The sequence below is a fragment of the Jaculus jaculus genome, chromosome 1 (genome assembly GCF_020740685.1).
Source record: "Jaculus jaculus isolate mJacJac1 chromosome 1, mJacJac1.mat.Y.cur, whole genome shotgun sequence".
Taxonomy (NCBI): domain Eukaryota; kingdom Metazoa; phylum Chordata; class Mammalia; order Rodentia; family Dipodidae; genus Jaculus; species Jaculus jaculus.
Window position 1 is genome coordinate 150498228 of NC_059102.1, and position 22715 is coordinate 150520942.

Below are 22715 nucleotides of genomic sequence, written 5' to 3' on the forward strand. Positions count from 1 at the left end.
GGCAGCTGGACCAGCGGAAGCAGGAGCGAGCACTGGCCCTTCTGCGGCAGCGGGCGGAGCAGGAGGTCTGGGCGACGCAGATGGCCCTGGATGAGCTGCTTTTCAAACACCAGCTGGAGGTCAGCCGGGCTGCTGCTCTGGGGCTGTAACTAGTGTGCCTCCCTGCCCTGGGCCGCCTCTGCCCCACCGGAGGCCCTTCTAAAGCAGGTGCTGCTTTCTGGAAGTGGGGGGGGGGCATCACTAGGCCAGGAAGGAACACAGACATAAGCAATGTGAACTGTGGGTGATGGGCTTCTCTGAGGAGGACACTATCTTAAAGCAGAGCCTCAGAGTAGAGCCTGGACATTTCGAACATTCACGCCCTGGGAGTACTGCCCTGTGATGGTCACAGATGCCCTGTTTCTGTGACAGGTCTGTTAGGTACTTTCGGGGTCTCTGTCAGAGCCCAGAGCTCGTGACCTGAAAGGTGTGTGTTGTACAAGCCCCCAGCGGGTCTTAGGAGAAGGGAAGGGACCTCTGCCCAGCCATCTTGCCTCAGTATTGCTGAAGGGGCTGGTAGGGGCAGACCAGCACCTTCCCTGTGAGTGAGAAGGTGGTACCTAGCTCTGGAGGTGGCGACCCAGCCAGTAGGGAATGAATGACCCAGCTTGGTGGCTATGTCCTGGCTGGATATGACAAACCTTCTGAGAAGCAGATTCTTCTTTGCTGTGTCCCTGGCCCAGGCACCGCTGGTGGGGTGTCGATTCGCAGTGCATGCTGGGAGATATTCCCAAGAGAGTAACAGAAACAGAGAATAGGAGCAAGGCACATGTATGTGAATACATATTTAGGAATGCTTTCTGTTTTGTTTTTCGAGGTAGGATTTCACTCTAGCTCAGGCTGACCTGGAATTTACTATGTAGTCTCAGGGGTGGCCTCAAACTCATGGTGATCCTCCTATCTTTGCCTCCCCAGTGCTGGGATTAAAGGTGTGTGCCACCACGCCCGGCAGGAATTCTTTTTTTATTTTTATTTTTTAAATATTATTTTATTATTTATTTATTTGAAAGTGACAGACAGACAGAGAGAGAAAGAGGCAGTTAGACAGAGAGAGAATGGGCGCGCCAGGACCTCCAGCCACTGCAAATGCACTCCAGATGCTTGTGCCACCTTATGCATCTGGCTAATGTGGGTCCTGGGGAATTGATCCTCGAACCAGGGTCTCCAGCCCTCTTTTTAAAATATAAATATTTTATTTATTTGTAAGCAGAGAGAGAGAGACAGAAGACAGGCAGAGGGAGAATGGATACACCAGGTCCTCTAGCCACTGCAAATGAACTCCAGAGGCATGTGCCCCCTTGTGCATCTGGCTTATATGGGTACGAGGGAATCAAACCTGGGCCCTTTGGCTTCACAGGCAAGCACCTTAACCGCTAAGCCATCTCTTCAGCTCACATATAGGAATTCTCAAGCCAGAAAAGCACAGAGATGCCTGGCCTGGCCTCCCCTCAGTCCGGTCTTTTCCCCACCCCTCTCATCTCACAGCTGTGCTCCCTCTTCCTGTGGACTTAGCTGGAGGCACCAATTTCCACCTCTCATCTGTGGTCCTCTGTGATACTGCTCCCCAGTTCACCCCACCCCACCCCAAGTCTCTTGGACTACTGCTGGTCCTGCAGCCCTGGCCTGGCTCTGTCTGCTGGAGGCTTCATTCTCTCCCAACCCCAAAGTGTCTACTCCTCTCTAGAAGGCAGGGAAGGGGCTGGTGTCCACTGAGGGATGAAAAGGGAAGCCTCAGAGGTTGTAGACTTGCCTGGTTCTGGGCTCCTCCCTGGGACCCCACATGGCTTGGCTGCCTATGAAGCACCTCCCTCCCTACCTGACCTCACAGCTGCGGATGAGGAGCCACTCAGCCCAGGCCAGGCCAGGAAAGGCTTCGAAGCCAGAGCAGGAGCAGATCTGTGGGGACACAGAGCCAACAGTGCTTTCTCCCAGTGCCGTGACAGCTAGATCCAGGTGAGGACAAGGGCTGGGGCCGTGAGCCCCTTCCCCAGGGTGGAGAAGGTGGGGTGGCCCTTAAATGCAGCTGTTAAATGATGGTGCTAGTTTCTGGTGGTTTTCTGACTCTGCAGATCACCACCACCAACCTTGGGGAGAGACATGATCAGGTCTTTCCAGCATCTTGAAGAGACAGAGGCGAGTGAGGCAGGCAAGGCTATTTCCACTGGTGAGTGTCCTGTGTGACATATGTTGGCAAGCAAGGACTGAGCAGGTATACAACCTTTGGTCCCCAGGCAGCTGACTAAGGTGTCTATAGCTTCCTTCCCAGCCTGACAGGAACACTTCCCTGGGAGGTTTGGCTCCTCTGTCCATTTCTGGCATTTCATAAAGCATGTTTTATAGGATTCTGGTCCTCGCCAGACTTAAGCTTTACCTCAAATAAATAAAAATAAAATATTTTTTAAAAACCCACACGCTTACAGTAGATTTGAACACCACCAACCAACTGAGTCTGAGTGGCCTTGCAGAGTGCTCCACTCGACCACTGTAAAACACAGTTCTTTCCTGAGCACGTGGAAAGAAAGGACTGTGTTTTACAGTGGTCAATGAGAGAAAGAGGGACAGAGAGAGAGAGAGAGACAGAGAGAGAGAGAGAGAGATAAACTGAGAGAGAGGGAGAGAATGGGCATGCCAGGGCCTTTGGCTGTTGCAAATGGTCAAAGATGCATGCACCACCATCTTATGCATCTGGTTTATGTGGGTACTGGAGAATCGAAGCTGGGTTCTTTGGCTTTGCAGGCAAATGTCTTAACTGCTAAGCCATCTCTCCAGCCCTTGTGGGTTTTAAAAATATTTTATTTTATTTATTTACTTGAGAAAGAGAGAAGGGCGGGGGGGAGAATGGCCATGCCAGGGCTTCTAGCCACTGCAAACAAACTCCAGGTGGATCTGGCTTATGTGGGTACTGGGAATAAAACCTGGGTCCTTAGGCTTTGCAGACAAGAGTCCTCAGCCATCTCTCCAGCCTGCTTGTGGGGTTTGGCTGCCTGTTCCTATCCATTACCAAGAGAGGAATGGAAATACCTACCTGTGTCTGTGGGCTCGTGTAGTCCTCTTTGGCTTTGCAGGCAAGCACCTTAACTGCTAAGCCATCCATCCAGCCCTCTTTTTCCACTTAAGAATATATTTTATTTATTTATTTCCAAGGGGAAAGAGGGAGAGGGGAGAGAAAGAGAAACAGAGGGGAGGGGAGAGAATGGACATCCCAGGACTTTCAGCTGCTATAAACAAGATTCAGATGCACGTGCCCCTTTGTGCATCTGGAGTTCATTAGTAAGCCCCTGGCATGCCCATTCTCTCTTCTCTCTCTCTCTTTGCTTGCAAATAAGTAATAAAAACATTTTTAAAAAACTGACCAAGCCGGGCATGGTGGTGCACACCTTTAATCACAGTACTCGGGAGGCAGAGGTAGGAGGATTGCCGAGAGTTCGGGGCCACCCTGAGACTACATGGTGAATTCCAGATTAGTCTGGGCCAGAGTGAGACCCTACATTAAAAAAAAAAAACAAATATATGTATATATGTATATGTGTGTGTATATATATATATATATATATATATATATACACACACACATACATACATACATATACATAAAGTCCAGTAGCATAATACGAAAGGAGGCTGAAAGAATGGGAGAAGAGGAGCTGGAGAAAGACTCAGTAGTTAAGACACTACTTTATGCATCTGACTTTATGTGGGTCCTGGGGAATTGAACCCAGGTTGTTAGGCTTTACAGGCAAGCACATTAACTGCTGAGCCATCTCTCTAGCCCTCTGGTCAGTTTTAATGGATGACTTTCTTTTTAAAAACAATTTTTTTTTGTTTATTTATTTGAGAGACAGACAGAGAGAAAGAGGCAGGTAGATAGAGAATGGGCGCACCAGGGCCTCCAGCCATTGCAAATGCACTCCAGACACATGCGCCCCCTTGTACATCTGGCTAACGTGGGTCCTGGGGAATTGAGCCTCGAACCAGGGTCCTTAGGCTTCACAGGCAAGCACTTAACTGCTAAGCCATCTCTCTAGCCCATCGTTTTTAAAAAAATATTTTCTTTATATATTTGAGATTTTATTTATTTATTTGAGAGAGAGAATGGGCATGCCAGGGCCTCTAGCCATTGCAAACAAACTCCAGATGTGTGCACCTCCTTGTGCATCTGGCTTATGTGGGACTTGGAGAATCGAACCGGGATCCTTTGGCTTTGCAGGCAAATGCCTTAACCGCTAAACCATCTCTCCAGGCCCATGGATAACTTTCTTATGGAGCACATGTGCCGCGGCTCTCACTGCTGGATGGTGTGCACTGTACTGTATGGTGGCAGATAGCTTTGAGTCTCCGTACATGTTCTTTTTTTTTTTTTTCCTTTGAGGTAGGGTCTTGCTGTAGCTCAGGCTGACCTGGAATTAGTCTCAGGCTGGCCTTGAACTCACATTGATCCTCTTACCTCAGGCCTCCCAAGTGCTGGGAGTAAAGGCATGCACATCACACACGGCTCAAGTTCATTTGTTCTTTCTTTCTTTCTTTCTTTCTTTCTTTCTTTCTTTCTTTCTTTCTTCCTTTCTTTCCTTCTTTCTTTTCTTTGAGAGAGAGAGTGAATGGGCACCACAGGACCTCTAGCCACTGCCATAGACTCCAGATGCATGTGCCACAATGTGCATCTGGCTTACATGGTACTGGGGAATCGACCTGGGTCCTTAGGCTTTGCGGGCAAGTGCCTTAACCACTAAGCCATCTTTCCAGCCCTCAAGTTCTTTTTCTTATATATATATATTATATACATATTTATTTATTTGTAAGCAGAGAGAGAGAGAGACAGATAGACAGACAGACAGATAGACAAACAGAGGGAGAGAATGGACATGCCAGGGCCTCTAGCCACTGCAAATGAACTCCAGCTGCATTTGCCACTTTAGGCATCTGGTTTAATGTGGGTACTGGGAAATTGAACCCAGGTCATTAGGCTTTGCAGGCAAGCACCTTAATTGCTGAGCCATCTCTCTGTAGGCCTCCTTACATGTTCTTAAGCTTTGTTCAAGGTTCAATGATTTGGGATAAATCTGATCATTTCCAGTCCTTCTATGATTGGCTACAGTATTTGTATGTAATTCTAAAGTTGGTTCCAGATCAGTGCTCAGCCTGGAGCTGAGACTCCACAACCAAGGCAGGATAGTCTGTGTGCAATAACCTTAGCCCTCTGGTTTTTCTGGGTGATTTTTTTGTGTGTTTGCATGTGGTGTGAATGTGTGTGTATGCATGTTTGTCTGTGTGTAGGCATACATGCATGGAGTTACATGTACATGCGTGTGCACACACGTATGTGTCTGTGCCAGAGGCTAATGTCAGGTGTTGTCTTCCATTGCTCTTCACCTTATTTTTTCTTTTTCTCTCCATTTTCTTTTTTCTTTTAAAAAGTTTTCTTATTGACAACTTCCAAAATTGTAAACAATATCCTATGGTAATTCCCTCTCTCCCCCCACTTTCCCCTTTGAAACTCACTCTCCATCATATCCCCTCCCCATCTCAATCAGTCTCTCTTTTATTTTGATGTCATGATCTTTTCCTCCTATTATGATGGTCTTGTGTAGGTAGTGTCAGGTGCTGTGAGGTCATGGATATCCAGGCCATTTTGTGTCTGGAGGAGCATGTTGTCAGGAGACCTACCCTTCCTTTGGCTCTCTTCACCTTATTTTTATTTTTTTTTAATCAAATAGTGTTTTATTTGTTATTTTTGTTTTTTTTGTGGTAGGGTCTTGCTCTAGCCCAGGCTGACCTGGAATTCACTATGTAGTCTCAGGCTGGCCTCACACCTTATATGCTTTTTCTTTTACAGGGTCGCACTTTAGCACAGATTGACTCTCTCTCTCAAATAAATAAATAATTTTATTTTCAAAAAGTGTGAGCAAAGACTGGTGTACCCATGCTCTCTCTGTGTCTCTTTTTCTCTTTCTCAAATAAATAAATTATAATTTTTTTAAAGTATGAGCAACCTTGCCCAACTCCACCCTAATTAAAAATATTATATTTATTAGAGAGAAGAGAGAGTAAGTATGGGCATGCTAGGACTACAAATGAACTCCAAATGCATGCACCACTTAGTGCATCTGGCCTTATGTGGGTACTGGGAAATTGAATCCAGCTGACAGGCTTTGCAAGCAAGCACTTTCAACCAGTGAACCATCTCTCCAGCCTCCCTTACTTTGAGACAAAATCTCTCACTGAACCTGGAGCTAACCAATTTGGATAGACTACCTCACCAGTAAACCCTAAGGAACTGTCTCTCTCCGTTTCCACCACACTGGGATTAAAAGCACATGCTGTTATGACTGTTTTTTATGTGGGTTCTGGGGTTCCAAATAGGGTCATGCTTGCCTGGCAAGCACTTCATCCACTGAGCAGCTCCCTAGCCCCTGGACACTTCTTTGAATACATTGATTAGTCAGTTTGTCTGTAGTAGCTGGAGGTCCGGGCAAGCCTATTCTCTCTCTCTCTCTCTTCTAACTCTCTCTCTCTCTCTCTCTCTGCTTGAAAATAAATAAGGCTGGAGAGCTGGCTTAGCAGTTAAGGCACTTGTCTGTGAAGCCTAAGGACTCAGGTTTGATTCCCCAGGACCCATGTAAACCAGATGCACAAGGTGGCACATGCATCGAGTTCATTTGCAGTGACTGGAGGCTCTGGCGTGCCCATTCTTTCTCTCTATAAATCTGTGTCTCTTGCTCTCTCTCTCTCTCTCTCAAATAAATAAAATATTTTTTTAAAAAGAAAATAAATAAATATTTTTAAAGACCTCCATCAACTCTAACTACTTAGGTCTCCCCAGACTCAGCTCCAGCTCCTTTACTAGGGTCTTCCAGGCTCCACCTCGGTTTCCCCTGCCTGCATTGCAGCCTAGACTTGCAAGGCTTGAGATATCGTCATAGGTCTTAACTATTTTTTTAAAAAACATATTTATTTTGAGAGAAAGAGAGAGAGAGAGAAAGGGGGTGAGAAAAAGAGGGAGAGAGAGAGATATAGAGAGAAAGAGAGTGGACATGCCAGGGCCTCCAGCTACTGCAAACGAACTCCAGATGCATGCACCACCTTGTACATCTGGCTTACATGGGTCCTGGGAAATCAAAACTGGGTCCTTAGGCTTCTCAGGTGAGTGCCTTAACTGTGAAGCTATCATCCAACCCCCATGCCTCTTTTTTTTTTTTTTTCTATCTGTGCTCTCCATGTTGTGCTATTTGATGTCATGTCTAAAAAAAGGTTTTCAAGCCAGGGATGGCACATGCCTTTAATCCCAGCCCTTGGGAGGCAGAAGTAGGAGGATCACTGTGAGTTCAAGGCCAGCCTGAGAATACATAGTGAATTCCAGGTCAGCCTGGGCTAGAGCGAGACACTACCCATCTATATATGCAGATAGTTATGTATGTATGTATGTATAAAATACATTTTTAGTTATTTTAGATGGGATGGTGAATCCAATTTCTTTCACCATTTCTTTTTTAAAAATATTATGTATGTATATATTTGCAAGCAGAGGAAGAAAGAAGGAAAGACTACAGGTATGCCAGGGCCTCTAGTCACTGTGAACAAACTCCAGATATATGTGCCACCTTGTTCCTAGTGTTTGAAGGCCTCCTGTAGGAAAGGCCCCTGGACAGGCACACACACCCTGATTCCTGACTCAACCAAGGCCATCTTTCTCTCTCAGATCTGGGACAGCAGGCCCTAGCCACGCTCGGCCCTTCGGATGGCCTCCCTCACCAGGTACAGGGAAGTAGGATTGAGGGGCACAGTTTGGGGTCACGTGGCACTGGCCGTGGGCAGCAGGTGTCCAAGGGGGTGTCTGCTGATCCTGGGCTGGGAGGCTTTCCCTGCAATCCCTTCACTCACTCTTGCCATTGCTATTCACCCAGCCGATCCTCCCACCCTGGGTGACAGTTGAGGTGAGCAGCCATGCAATAGGGTGCTTTGGGAAGGGTTAGCCACCGGCCTAGCTTGTCTTTCTGGAACTCTGTGGAGCATACATAAGTGTACGGTCTAGCTGCGGGTGGGCGCGAGGCCAGCATGAGGAGGAGGACTTGCCTGCCCTGGGGTGAGGAGGAGCTTACAGTTGGAAGGGGGCGCCCTAACGTAGAAAGGGGTATGACAAGGGGGGGAAAGTGGGCGGGCAGTCACGGAAGGCTTCCGGGAGGCGGCGGCCTCCTCCGTGGAGCTGGGGCTACATGCTTTGCGGTGATGAGGCTGGGTGGCTGTGTCTCCCCACAGAGGAGAGCTACGAAACCTGGGCCGGGGCCGGGAGCGGGAGCATCCGTAGCCTTCTACCGCTTCACTGTAGCGATGCTGGAGCAGAGACGGCGGGAGGAAGAGCAGCGCGCCCAGCACCAGGCCGCCCTGCTGCGCCTGCGCGAGTTGGCTCTGGAGGAAAAGGCGCGCGCCGAGCTGGCCTGGCTGGAGCATCAGCGGGGGTGAGCGCCTGCTCCGTCCCGTGCGCCCCTGCCCCGCGCCGCGGACCTAGTCGGAGGGACTGAGATGGATGCACTGATTCAGAAAGAGCAGGTGTTTGCAAAACCTTAGGCGAGATGGAAAAATACCCCCCAAACAAGACAAGCACCCGAGTCCCCCATCTCTGAGAAGTCTGTAAGATGGCCAGGGTGCCCAGCCAGCGTGTCTGAGCAAGGTGAAACGGTGTGTGTGTGGGGGGGGGGCGCTGAAACAGCCCATGTCATTTAAGATGTTAGGGAATCCCCCAGTCACTCCCGAGCACCCAGGGCACCGTGTAGACTCATTCCCTTAGCTCGTCCTCAACTGCACACCTTTAACTGTGGCCAACTTTTTGTCATTATTAATGAATATGGAGAGACCATTCCTTAGGACGAGTTCTTAGAAGTGGGATTTTCTGCCAGGCTTGGTGGTGCATGCCTTTAATCCCAGCACTCGGGAGGCCGAGGTAGGGGGATCACTATGAGTTCAAGGCCAGCCTGAGACTCCATAGTGAATTTCAAGTCAGCCTGAGCTAGAGAGAAACCATGCCTTGAAAAACAAAAACAAACAAAAAAGAAGTGAGATTTGCATGTCAATGAGAAGCATCCAGAAACTTTTTTTTTTTTTTTTTTTTTTTTTTGGTTTTTCGAGGTAGGGTCTTACTCCAGCCCAGGCTGACCTGGAATTCACTATGGAGTCTCAGGGTGGCCTCGAACTCAAGGCAATCCTCCTACCTCTGCCTCCCGAGTGCTGGGATTAAAGGCGTGCGCCACCACGCCCGGCTCCAGAAACTTCTTGATCTTGCCTGGCTGGCCTCTGAGGGTCATTCCACTCACAGTCCAGTCCAAGCCTGGGAGTGCCAGGCTGAGAGTGGCATTGTTCATGGTGACACTGGAGAACCCCTGGCCTGGACTGGGTCTCCAGGTGGGATGTGCTGCCACTGCAGACTTAAAATTTTATTAATTTATTTTTAGTTTTAGCTTTTGCATTTCTTTATGAACGAGAGCACGTGTGGGAGAGAAAAAGAGAAAACTGGAATGCCAGGTCCTCCGCCACTGTAATCAAACCCCAGACACACGCACCATCTTGTGTGCATGCGCGACCTTGCACACTTGTCACCTTGTGCGTCTGGCTTTACGTGGGATCTGGAGAGTCGAACATGGGTCCTTAGACTTCATAGGCAAGAAAGAGCCTTACTACTAAGCCATCTCTCCAGTCCCAGGTTTTTATCTCTTAGACTCCACAGTGGTCATGAACATGGATGGGAGAAAGAATGACAGCCCAGGCCACCCTGGCTCTAGAGTCTACTCGCGCACAGCCATACTGTCCCTCTGTCCCTGTGTCTGCACTGTGGGAGGGCACACAAGGGGATCTGGGCTCTGGGCCTGTCTTCGTTGGTGTCTCCCCCTGTCTACTTGAACACTCATGCCCGGCCGTAACCTTCCACCCCACCTCCAGGTGTCTGGGGAACAAGGGACACAAGGCAATGCAGGCCATCCTGTTGGAGAGGCAGCAGCAGGTCCTCAGCAAGCTGGAGAAGGAATGGGTAAGCATGAACTAGGGGAGGACCCATTGGTGTGTGTGGGGGGGGGGGTGCAGAACGCCCCAGCAGCATAGCCAGAGAATCCTCAAACCCTCACTGTCCTGCAGAACTGCATAGGATCCTGTGGTGCCCGGGAGAGTCCATGGTCAGAGGGAAAAGCAAGGCTGGGGGTAGCACATGGTCCTGCAGCCCTGGGTCAAGGCCAGACGCAGCCTTTTACTAGCTCAGCCCGTGGGAGCTTCGGGTCTCCAATGTACAACAGTGTCTCTTTTTAAAAAATTATTTATTTATTCATTGATTTGAGAAAGAGACACGGAGGGAGAGAAAGGGCACACCAGGGCCTCCAGCCACTACAAACGAACTCCAGACACATGGGCCGCCTTGTGCATCTGGCTTATGTGGGTCCTGGGGGATCGAACCGAGGTCCTTTGGCTTTGCGGGCAAACACTTTCATGGCTAAACCACCTCTCCATCCCAACAGTGTCACTTTTTTAGGGCTTGAGAGAGCTGTCATAAAGGGACAAGTTGCAGAGGTGGGGCAGTGTCCAGCGCCTGGAAAGAGGGAGAGCTGTGTCAGCCCCATGCTGGGGTCACATGGTGTATGAGCACCCCAGCTTCCCTTCTGCCTGCTGCTGGTGCCCCCTGCCCAAGCCCTGAAGAAAGCATTAGCCAAGGGGCTGAGCAGAGAGGGCTGAGCACAGGGCCTGTGGAAGCGAAAGGAGGGCAGGGCGGTATGAAACTCAGGTGTCCCCAGATGCCTCCTCTCTGCTCTTGGCCTCTTGCATATGGCGCCCCCTGTGGGTAGGGGTTGTGCTGACAGGCGTTTTCTTCTCTGGCTGCTGCAGAGGGAAATCAAGCACCTGAAAAAGGCCCACTCGACCCTGCACTACGGCCGGCTGCAGCTCCTGCAGCACCAGCAGGCCATCCTGGAGGTGCAGAGGTCCACGGCCTGCCTGAGGCAGGAGCTGCAGCTGAAGAAGACCCAGCTCTCTCAGGTGGGCTCTCTCAGGACCCTCACCTGGTTGCTTCGTGACCGTGAATGTCCCTTGTAAGACTTATGCCTGCTAGTAGCAGGGCACTGGGGCTAGGGGATGATGCTGACGGAGTTGGTTGGTGACCACCAGCTGGGGACCCTGAGAAAGTGTCTTTGAGGAGCCAGACTTCCAGCTAAGGCAGGGGTTACAGGCCAAGGACAGGAAAAAAGGGGGCACGGGGCTGGAGAGATGGCCTAGTGGTTAAGGCGCTTGCCTGTGAATCCTAAGGACCCAGGTTCTGCTCTCCAGATCCCACTTAAGCCAGATGCACAAGGTGACACAAGCGTGCAAGGTTGCACATGTGCACAAGGTGGCGCACATGTCTGGAGTTCAATTATAGTGGTTGGAGACCCTGGGGGCCAGTTCTCTTTCCCTCTTTCTCTCTCTCTCTCGCTCTCTTTCTTTCTCTCGCATAAAAAAAGCCAGTCTGTTGGGTTTGCCTCAGAAAAAAAGAAAAGGGTTGTGGAGGAGCCCAGCAGAGAGAGAGAGAGAGAAACTAAGGGCCTAGCTGGAGGGGACCCAGAGACCCACTCGATAGGAACTGTGATAGAGGAGGGGCAGTGTAGGCCCAGGCAGGGAGTGGGGGACCTCTGTGTCTGCAGGCAGGAAGGTCTGGGAACCCACCTCTTTAAAAGCAGTGACTGTCACAGTTGTCCTTGGATCTGGGCCCCTGCTCCTTTCCCTCTGCTGACAGTATGAAAGGGCATGTGGATGAGGGCAGGCTCAACCCAGACATGCTGTGCTCCCTCACCTGAGTAAGTTGGGGGACAGCAGTAGAACCTTGAGCATGGGAGTTGACACTGAATGAACTGTTTTCTGAAGCACCGTGGGCTAACCTACAGGAGACGGGACCCTGGTCTGCCTGATTCTAGAGCCTCTGACAAGGACACTCCCTCTGCACATCCTGTCTGCATTCACTCCTAGGCAGTTCACAGCATTCGAGCTGCCCTGCTGTGGCCGGCCACCGTCACACGCACCACTGCCTTTGTAGAGGACATTGGTGGCATGTGACTACGCGGGGCTTGCCTTGTGCTGTTTTTCCTAGAGTCTCAGCCCCAGAGTCAGGACCGCCTGGGAGAGGAGCTCAGAGAAAAGCCAGCAGCTGAAGGGGACCCTGTACCCCATGGCACCACATGGGCTCGGCAGACCCTCTAGTCACTGCCCCCAGAGCAGCTCTGGAGGCTCAGAAGTCACACGGTGAGTGGGTCAGGGGTTGGGGTGGGAGGACCTGGCCCGAGTCCTGATACTTGTTAGACAAACCTTTTATGTGTTTGCTTGCTGCCATGTGGCCCTACCTCACTGGGCCCCACCCAGAAAGATTGGCGACGTGGAGGGTGTGAGGGAATCCTACTCTTGTGTCTGGCTCAGAGCTATCTCTACCCCAAGGGAGGAACAAACAGCAGCCACGTTTTACTAGCTCTGTAAATGGCCCGGATGTGGCTGCAGGGAGCCTCCTAGGGCTGACCTGTGGGGTGTGGAGGGACAGAGCAGGTGGACAGCTTGGCTCAGGGCAGCAGGTGGTACATTCGTAACTGTCTGGGCCTCCGGGGCACCTCGCTGGGAGTTGTTCTGTGGCTAGTGGCAGCTGAGTACTTGCTAAGGCCTGGCTACCAATGCCACTGGCTTTGGTTTATAGTTCGACGGGACAAGGGCCTGCCCAGTCTGAAGGGGGCTGGGGATGAGTAGGCAGAAACCCTTAGAATGGGAAGCAGGGTTTTTCCCTTCAGAAGTTTCCTGGCTTTCTGGGAGGTGGGCACTCTGGAGGCAGCACCCGCCCTGGGAGTGTAGGAAGAGGATATCCTCAGCTGCCCCATTTTATAGCTTTCCGCAGTGCCTCTGGCCAGCCTTGGACAAGGACAGGCCCCTCTGTGCCTCCTGTGTCCACGTGCCAACGAGCTGCAGGCCCGGCCAGTGTGGGAGGCCTGCTCCTCTGCCCCTGCTGTTGAGGAAGGTGCTGGGGATTTGAAGCCACTTCCAAGCTGAGCCCTTCCTCTGGAGACTTTACCAGAGGGCTGGAGGCCAGGTGGTTGGTACCCATGTGCTGATGGGCCTGGACTCCAAGATGAAGGGTCAGCAGGTCCTCCTAGATAGAGCAGCTTTCTTATCTTGGGCATAGGCCCTGCTCGGGATGCTGCTGAGCGAGGAGGGGCTGAGAGGCTGCCTACTGCTTGGCCCTTAGGGGTAGCTTGAGGTTGTCCCCGTGAGAGGGGCTTGCGGAAGGCTGTGGCCGGGCAAGGGCAGTCTGGGCGGGGGCAGCTGGGAGGCAGTCACATCCCCTCTGTTCTGTACTGCCCTGCAGCCTTCCCTCGCAGCAGCAGGAGAGAACGTCGCCCTGGAAGACTTTGGATGCACACAAACGCTTGCAGTCTCCAAGGGTGACGTGGGGAGACGACACACCTGAAACAGGCAGCGCGTTGGCGGAGAGGAGCCATGTTGACCGAGGTAGCTGTGCGGGGCAATGGCCACTCATTCCGTGGGTCCCAGCATTCTGTGCGGGCAGCACTGAGATGGGGGTGAACCCGACTTACACATGGGGGCCCGTGAGTGATCCAGGCCCTCCTGTGTGCATCTCAGTGTGGCAGAGTCTACCCGTAGGCTGGTCCAGAGGAGGGCTGTCCTCACAACAGTTCTGGGACAGAACATGGGGGCCAGTGCCCAGACAGGCTCTCCTATTACAAAAAGCTTCCAGAAGATGCAGCTGCTCAGAGCTGTTGCTCAGAGCTGTCCTGGCTTGCCACTAAGTGTGGGCCTGATACTGTCACCAGACAGGTCAGCCCGGTCACATTAAGCCTCTGCCAGGTGCAAGGAGGATTAGACCCGGGCCTGCCCTGCCTTGAGATTGATGGACTAAGTCTCCTTGTCCAGGGCTTAGTCTGCAGGTAGGGACATTGGGGGAGGGCAGTCTGACATGGCCCTAGGCTGACCCCATCTCCCCCAGGCCCTGGCAGGTTTGCTGTCTGCCACTCCAGGGGATCTTCCCTCAGCACTCCCTGAGTTTATCAGTTCAAAGGCAGCTGGTATGACTACCTGTACCCCATTCTGCCCTGGCCTCTTCCCTTCCCACCCTGGCCTTATTCTGCCCCTGGGAAGAGATCAGCTGATGATGCATTCATTTCTTTCTTTCTTTCTTTCTTTTTTTTTTTTTTTTTTTTTTTTTTGGTTTTCTGAGATAGGGTCTTGCTCTAGCTCGGGCTGACCTGTAATTCACTATGGAGTGTAAGGGTGGCCTTGAACTCACAGCAATCCTCCTACCTCTGCCTCCCAAGTGTTTGGATTAAAGGCGTGCACCACCACACCTGGCATCATTTCTTTTTTTAAACACATTATTTATCTAAGAGGGAGAGAAAGAAAGAGGCAAATAGAGAGAGTGAGAATGGAATGGGCACACCTGGGCCTCTAGCCACTGCAAATGAACTCCAGACGCATGCACCACCTTGTGTATCTGGGCTTATATGGATACTGGGGAATTGAACCTGGATCCTTAGCCTTTGCAGGCAAGCTCCTTAACCACTAAGCCATCTCTCCAACCCGGATACATTCGTTTCTGAAGATTATGTAGCTTAAAGGGCAGAAGAATCCTCTTCCATACTGGAGGCCAGAAGTGAGAAACCCACGCTCCCTTCAGGCTGCAGGGGAGGGTAGTCTTTTCAGCCCCTTCCAGCTCCTTGAAGCTACAGATGCCTCTAGCTCTGAGGCTGCGCCACTCTAACCTCTGCCTCTGTTGTCATGTGACTGTCTCCTGGTGCCCGATCTTTTCTTGTGTGTCCACCCCATCTCCTCTTCTACCTCTTTAGGACTCAAGTCATTAGATTCACGTCCACCCTGACTCCAAGATGAGCTTATCTAAAGAGCCTTAACTGTATTTTCAAAGGCCCTATTCCAAATAAGGTCTGATTCCCAGGGTCTAAAGGTGACAACCTGGGCACAATGTCTTGGCATCCCAGAGTACCCAGGCACACAGTTTGGAGAACACAGGGTACAACTGGCCTCTCTAGGACAGCGGTATCTATGGTCATGGATACCAAAGAGGCTTAGGGAGAGGGGCAGGGGATGGGTCAGCCTTCTAACTAGAAGATGAGGCAGTTGTGAACAAGAGGATGTTAGGAGCATCCAGCTATACACTTTCCAGGTCTGGGGGTTCCCCACAGACTGGCTAGTGCTGGTGACTCTGAGGACCATGTCTTTCAGAGCCTGAGAAGCACCCTCGTGTCCCTGTCTTGGGCCCGTTGCGCTCAAGCTCTCCGGACTTCTCTGGACAGCGGCTGGACCCTGCCTTTCCTGTATGTAACCTCAGGAAACCCCTTTCCCCAGCCCTACCTGTTTGGGGGGGACCCCTTTCATTCTGTCAATCTGCAGTTTATATTGATCAATACCCTCAGATACCAGTGTGTCCTTGCTCTCCAAGGTGGTGCTGGTTGACCTCCTGGTCATTCATTTCAGACCTTGATGCTCTCTCCCCAGGTGGCTCCTGCACCCCTTGGGGTCCCTCCTCCTGTCGTGTTGATGCAAGCCACCAAGGAGGAGGGGAGCCCAACGGCTCCGCTGAGACTGCGGGAGGCCAAGGAACTGCCTACAGGTAAGGCCCTGGCAAACAGTCTGCAGGCCGCCCCTCTATGGATCTTGCCAGGAGCTTCCCCCACACCCAGTGGACCCTGTCCAAGGCTGGTGGCCAGCGGCTTGGCAAGGACCGGGAGGCCCCCGAGGAAAGCTGAAAAGGATAAGACCTTTTCTCTGACTGCAGACCCCTCCGCAGCACGAAGACTGGCCGACTCCGTTTCCTGACGTGGCCGCTCCTTTGGAGATATTAAAAGCGATTCTTTGTTCTGGGTGTTTTAGCTGTAGCCTTGTCTGTCTAGCAGCCATTTCCAAGTGCCTGGAAATTAGCATTGCTGGAAACTTCCACGTTAGCTGGTGCAAGGAGCTGATGCATGTGGAATTCTTCATTTTCTGAACCGTACACTTGCCTCCCTGGGGGCTGGGTCCCTGATCTGTAGGGAGTGGGGAAATCTTCCTTCCTGCTCTGAGGATTCCCTAGGACGGACAGTAAAGGGTTGGTGTGGCTTGGTACTTCCTGTGCCTAGATGCCCCTCCAAGCTCCCCATATCTGCTTCCTATCTCTGCGTCCTTGGAAGCTGGAAGGATGCCATTTTTGTTTTTTAACTTATTTGAGGGGGGGGGGCAGAGAGAGAGAGAGAGAGAGAGAGAGAATGGGTGCACCAGGGTCTCCAGCCACTGCAAATGAATTCCAGATGCTTGCACCCCCTTGTGCATCTGGCTTATGTGGGTTCTGGGGAGTCAAACCTGGGTCCTTTGGCTTTGCAGTCAAGTGCCTTAACTGCTAATCTATCTCTTCAGCACTATTTTTATTTTTATTTATTTATATATTTGAGAGAGAGAAAGAGGAAGAGAGAGAGAATGGGTGCACTAGGGTCTCCAGCCACTGCAAGCTAACTGAAGATGCATACTCCATCTTGTGCATCTTTGTTTACATGGGTCCTGGGGAGTCGAACCTGGGTCCTTTGGCCTTGCAGGCAAGCGCCTTAACCGATAAGCCATCTCTCCAGCCCAAGGATGTCATTTTTCCCAGAATCTGCTGGTGTGAAGTACTTCCTGAAGGTGTGGCCCAAAAGGACAAGCCCTCAGATCAGTTTGGATGGGGAGAAGTTAGACCTACTTAGTGCATTGGTGTTGCCCAGAAACCTGGGCAAAGTAAGACTCCCCAAGGGGTCTGGAGGTGAAGGTGAGCACGGGTGCCATCCGCAGCCTGTTTCCATGGCCTGCGCCTGTGCTGGAGTCATGCCCTGGCTGGCCACCCTTCACATAGTTATGGTCTTTGTGGAAACTTGTTCAACCTGAAGCCCTTTACAGTATGCATTGACCTCTTCTGCCTTGGGTACCAGGTGTCACTCAGGGACTGTAGTTGCCTCTCCAGGTTAGCACACTTGACGTGAAGCCTGAGAGCTGGCACACCTGGACTACAGTGGTGGGACTGTCTGACAACACTTGCTGCTCCCTGCCAAAAGTACGGAGTCCCTTGGGGCAGTACCTCAGCGTGGTCACTGGACGAGCCCAGGGTCCTTTCAGCATGGCCCCTCCGTCTTCTCCCGGGGCCCTGCGTGAGAATTTTTGGCTTTCTAGTTCCTGTAGGCCAGTGGCCTTGGGCCTTGGTGGGGGGTCTCGACATCCTGGCAGGGCCCAGCAGAAGCTCCAATCTAAAAAGATGGTGGTGTGGGAAGGCTCTGCAGTGCCCCCACCCCCTCTGTTTTCCCTCTTGGCTGCTCTTCTAGCATGCTATTTCTGAAGCCTGCCCCTGCCTGCCTGCCCACCCATGGGCCCCACAGTACTAGGCACCCTTCAGGAAAGTGCAAGCGCAGTGGGGACAAAGACCAGGCGTTCCCTAGTCACCTGTGGCAGGTTCCTCCCTAAAGAAAGGAAAGAGATGGGCTGGAGAGATGGCTTAGCGGTTAAGCGCTTGCCTGTGAAGCCTAAGGACCCCGGTTCGAGGCTCGGTTCCCCAGGTCCCACGTTAGCCAGATGCACAAGGGGGCACACGCGTCTGGAGTTCGTTTGCAGAGGCTGGAAGCCCTGGCGCGCCCATTCTCTCTCTCTCCCTCTATCTGTCTTTCTCTCTGTGTTTGTCGCTCTCAAATAAATAAATAAATAAATAAAATTTAAAAAAAAGAAAAGAAAAGAGAGTTGCCAAGTTAAAATGAATTCTCCACACACTTTTTTTTTTTCCTTTGGGACTTCCTGTTACTAACATAGGGCCACACACTAACAAAATGCTACAAAGAAGTCTTGGGTATATTTTGAATTTTGAATTTTTTTTTTTTTTTTTTTACAGGGCTTTGAAATTTCTGGAAGCCACTCTCCCTACCCCCTCTGGGGCCTGTACCTGCAGGCTTTCACGGTCTTGTTTATCTACAGGAGACCCTTTGATGAAGTCCAGCGCAGCCTCTGCAGGAAAGAGGCACTTGGCTTCAACAGACAGCAATGCGTGGAGCTTGCAGGGGCAGCCTCGGCCGTCCCCACAGGGAGAGAGCCCTTGTTCCCAGGAAGCCAGAGTGAGTCAAGTATTTGGCCCTGAGCCATGTGGAGGCTGAAGAGGACCTTAGCTTGCTGAATGGCCTTTGTGGGGCTGCCTTGTCCTGCACCTGAGCGTGTTGTGGGCGGGAGCTATGGGGGCATTACAGGCACTTCACATGGTTTTCTGTAAGTTATGGACTCTGTGGGTCTCACCTTGCTCTCAACACTTAGACAGAAAGGCTTTCCAGGGTCAAGGGAGCTGTCTGCAGATTAGGGTCTCCAGAGCCTTCCTTAGGGAGATGACCTCTGTCCTTTTGCCAAGGTGCCTGGCACCAGTCTGAGGTTTAATCCCTAGTGAAAGGAGGCGAGGCCTGAGCAGAGACTGGCAGTGACGTGTCACTTTTCCAATGTGTTCCCAGCAGGTGGCTGAAGGCATCACAAGCCAAGAGGGGCTGGAATCAGGGCTAGGTGTTGCTGGAAGCCCTGAGGAGAAGCCCTGGGAAGAGGCAAGCTGGAGGTCAGCAGATGATGTGGGTCATGTGTGGGGTCAGGGGGTGGCTGAGGCATGGAGACATGATCAGCCAGCACCCCTGGCCTCTAATTCTTTCCTGTCTTGGACCTAACTGTACCCTTCACCTCCTGGGTCTGAGCCCCTCTCAGGGACAGTGTTGTGGCCTGTAAAACAGGTGCCTCTGAGCCATCTGGATGTGCTTCACATCTGCCACCTGCTGTAGAAGGGACCGAGGCCAGATGTTACCCAGAGACAGCCCTGCAAGGCCCCATGTATTCAATGGTTGATGACTAGCCGGACTGTTCCCAAAAGTGTGGCATAGTTAACTCTCCCCCTACCACCCTGGGGTCATTGATTGTGAGCCCCAGGGGAAGGGTGGCTGGGAGGATGGGACTCCCCTCTGGGCCATCCAGGACTTCACCATGTGCTTTCAGGAGACAAGCTTGTCAGCAAGAGGAGCCTGATGTCCCCTTAATCCAGGTGGAGCCTACCCAGCTGGCTGCCTCCCCAGGTAAGGCCCTCATTCCTTCATCCCTGACCGCCCCCCCCCCCCCCCAGCCAGCTTCTTTACCATCAAGTCCTCACTTAAGAGCTATTCAAAACCAGTTCTGGAATCATACCAGGCTTCTGTCAAAGCATCCAGCCTTGCCCTCCACACAGCCCAACTGGGTGGGGAGCCCTGCCTACCTCCATCTCCAGGACTGTAGGCTGGAGGGGACCAACTGTGGGTCAAGTCCCCATCCCCAAACGAGGCCAAGCAGAGCCAGTCTGACAGCAGCTGTGGTGTGTAAGGCTTGGTTCTGACACTTGGGGACAGCCACCTACGACGCCCTTTTAGGGAAGGAGTTGGTACAGTTAATTGGAGTTGGAGTCAAACTGTACTGTTACCCTTTTTCCTGGCTCTATTGGAGAATCTTTCTGGTCTTGGGGTGCTGGCTGTGGGCACTGCTATTGCTCTGTAGAGGGGCAGGGCTGTTTCTAGAGTGGATTCTACCGTGCAGGGTGGAATAACTGTGAGTTGCCCCCAAACTCACGTTGTCTCAGCAGCTCCTGAGGAGGAGATGCCACCCGTCCTGTGCCCGAGCAACCCACAGTCTGCTGCCCCCTTGGGCCTGAGCTCTGACTCTGCTTCTAGCATCTGCTCAGGGTCTTCAGAAGCCCCAGAATCATCCCCAGCCTCCTCAATGGGCTTGGAGAACAGCCTTTCCTGTTCATCTCTCCAGGAGTTCCAGAAAGCCACAGCCACCCTGGTCCAGCTTTCTGACAGCTCCCCCTCCTCCTTCAGTTTAGAAGCTGAGGTCACACCAGATGTAAACCCCAGATGGTCTGGGGAGCTCGTTACTGACATCTCCCGGGAGGAATCTGGCCCTCCTTCGTCTTGGGGGCTCCACCTTGGCCACCCTCGACTGGGCGGTGTTCCTAGGAATGTGGGACAGGTGACCTGGCAGAGGATGTCAGGCAGCAGTGCTGGGTCCCTATATGACTCCTCTGAGGTGGTGGCTGTGGCAGGAAGCCCAGAGCCAGGGCACAGCCTCCTGGGTGTAGGCTGGCCATTGTCACTCCCAGATGCCCCCACTCCAAGGCTGGGATCAGAGCTGTCAGAAACCTCCAGCAGAATCTGGGATGAGGATGGTGAAGAGAACCTTCTGGAACCTGGCCCTCATGTAGATCCAGCCTCAGGGAGCTCCTTGCCTGCAGATGGTGTGTCCAACCTAGAAAGCAGTGGAGAGCCCTGTGTGGTTCATCCCTCCACAGACCCCAGAGAAGACCAAGAAGTTTCTAGAACCAGTAGGAACCTTGCTAGTGTATCAAATACAGGGCAAACCAAGCAGGTGTCCCCTGAGGCACCCTGTACCACGCTCCCATCCCAAACCCCTTCCACCAGTGACTTGGACCTGTCCCTGTCCCTTCCTTCAGACACCTCCACCTCAGAAGTAGCAGGTGTCAGCAAAGGGGATATGACCGCTCAGACCTCAGCTGGCTTCCAGGAGAGGTCCCAGGATGCCAATCCAAGTCTCTCTGTCGAAAGGAACCCCCTACAAACCTTGCTTGAGCCCAAAGCCCCTATATCCCTGCCATTTCCTCCCAGGGTTCCTCCCGGAGCCAAGTGCCAAGAAGCTGGGAGTGAGGAAGACAGAGCCCTCTTTGTGGAGGCAGCTAGTCCTCAGGGTGTGAGTGGCTTCCTGACAGAGATCCTGTCTCCTGTGGATGAAGAACTGTCCTATGGTAGTGGGGACCTTCCATCATCCACCCACAGGCATACCCATCTTCCTCCACTACCTCCCACCCCCCAAGCAAAGAGTGACACCAACAAGCCCAGTCTTAGCTCAGAAGACTTCCCTTCCCCACCCGAGGAGGCCATGTTTCCAGGGAGTTCGTTAGGTGACCTGGGAGAAGACACTTGTGTCACCACCGAAGACATATCATCCTTATCCGAGGAGGCTCCGGCAGCAGCCCTGTCCCCAAGGCCCCAGGAGTCAGGACTCTGCCTAAGGGCCTCTGGGCAGGCTGGAAACCTGGGTGACAGACAGGGTGACTCAAAGTCAATGGTGATGAGCCAGGATGAGGGTAGGCAGTGCTCTGAACCCGACGTCTGGCCAGCATCTCCCTTGAGTAAGGGAGTTGGCAGTGCCCTTGGGCAGCCCCCAAGCCCATCAGCACAGCCCTCTACTGTGTCTCTAGCGGCCAGGTGTGGTCAGTCAATGCCACTGGAGGCTAGTGACACAGATGTGTTGCTCCGCACTCAGTGGGGCCCCTGGAAAGGGGTACAGTGTTTTGAGGGTGCAGAGTGCCAGCAAGAGACAGGACATATCTTAGACATACAGGCAGCCACACCCTCACCCACCTGTCCTGAAGTCCCCAAAGGCCCTCCCCCAGGCCAAGTGCCTTTGGTGGCTAGTGGTAAGGTGGGGACCTTTGGGCACACTAGTGAGGAAGAGGAGGAGGAGGGAGTCCTGAGCCTGGACTCACTGGACAGAGAGCAGTTGCCAGAGAGAGACCGGGCAGCAGTCCTGGCCTCTGGAGGCTGTGCTAATCTTCCAAGCCCAGGGGGTGCTGGGCCAGTGGATGTGGTGTCCACCCAGCTCAGCAGGAAAATTTTATGTGACTCTATGGCTGCCCTGTCAGCAATAGTTCCTGGAGGTAGCCCCTAGAAGTGTGTTCGAGATATTCACAGACATCTGAGATCACACACGCACGCACAAAGAATCTGATTCAGTAGGACTGGCCCTCCAAGGATGAGTTATCATATATAATGGCCAACTTGTAGCTGGTTGGCAGGATGTTTGTTTTAGCATGAGGGACAGGGCTCCCTTACCTCAATTGTGGACTAGCTCTGTCTACATTTACCTGGACAGCTGGTCCATAGCTTCCATCGGGTTCTTGAAGGGCTTGAAGCCAAGTGATTTGATGTACGCATGGGAACTGAGGAGATAGCTCAGTGGGTAAAGTGCTCATCTTGCAAGCAGGAGGATTTGAGTTCAGTCCCCAGAGCCCATATAAAAAAGCTGGATGTAAGCCGGGCGTGGTGGCGCACACCTTTAATCCTAGCACTCGGGAGGTAGAGGTAGGAGGATCACCGAGAGTTCGAGGCCACCCTGAGACTACATAGTGAATTTCAGGTCAGCCTGGGCTAGAGTGAGACCCTAACTTGAAAAACCAAAATAAACAAATAAATAAAAATATACCTGGAATCATAAACCAAAATTAAACTGGAACAGCTATATATAGAACTAAAGTAGATTTCAACCAAAACATACATTAGTGATAATGAGAAAAAATTCTTGGCCAGAAATGGTGGCACACACCTTTAATCCTAGCACTCAGGAGGCAGAGGTAGGAGGATTGCTGTGAGTCCGAGGACACCCTGAGACTACATAGTGAATTCCAGGTCAGCCTGGGCTAGAGCAAGACCCTACCTCAAAAAAAAAAAAAAAAATAGCACTGGAGAGATGGCTTAGAGGTTAAGGCATTTGCCTGTAAAGCCAAAGGACCCAGGTTCAATTTCCCAGGACCCACGTAAGCCAGATGCACAAGGGGGCACATGCATTTGGAGTTTATTTGTCTAACCCTGGATTGCCCATTCTCTCTCTCTCAC

The 22715-nt window shown here is 52.0% G+C and overlaps 1 protein-coding gene across 2 annotated transcripts in view; it reads left to right on the forward strand.

Annotated features, from left to right (window-relative positions):
- Ccdc187 (coiled-coil domain containing 187) overlaps positions 1–22169 on the forward strand; it is a 62097-nt gene extending 39928 nt beyond the window's left edge. The window contains exons 12-26 of one of the 2 annotated variants that reach the window (XM_045137458.1): positions 6–119; positions 1868–1992; positions 2109–2203; positions 7733–7788; positions 8290–8489; positions 9964–10051; positions 10894–11043; positions 12128–12279; positions 13382–13524; positions 15271–15362; positions 15544–15658; positions 18010–18146; positions 18528–18625; positions 19054–19130; positions 19664–22169. In XM_045137458.1, coding sequence (XP_044993393.1) covers positions 6–119; positions 1868–1992; positions 2109–2203; positions 7733–7788; positions 8290–8489; positions 9964–10051; positions 10894–11043; positions 12128–12279; positions 13382–13524; positions 15271–15362; positions 15544–15658; positions 18010–18146; positions 18528–18625; positions 19054–19130; positions 19664–21771 — 3750 coding nt within the window. In that variant the 3' untranslated portion in view covers positions 21772–22169. The remainder of the gene's footprint in view (positions 1–5; positions 120–1867; positions 1993–2108; positions 2204–7732; positions 7789–8289; positions 8490–9963; positions 10052–10893; positions 11044–12127; positions 12280–13381; positions 13525–15270; positions 15363–15543; positions 15659–18009; positions 18147–18527; positions 18626–19053; positions 19131–19663) is intronic. The other variant, XM_045137939.1, reaches the window with a different exon arrangement.
- The last annotated feature ends 546 nt before the right edge of the window (positions 22170–22715 follow it).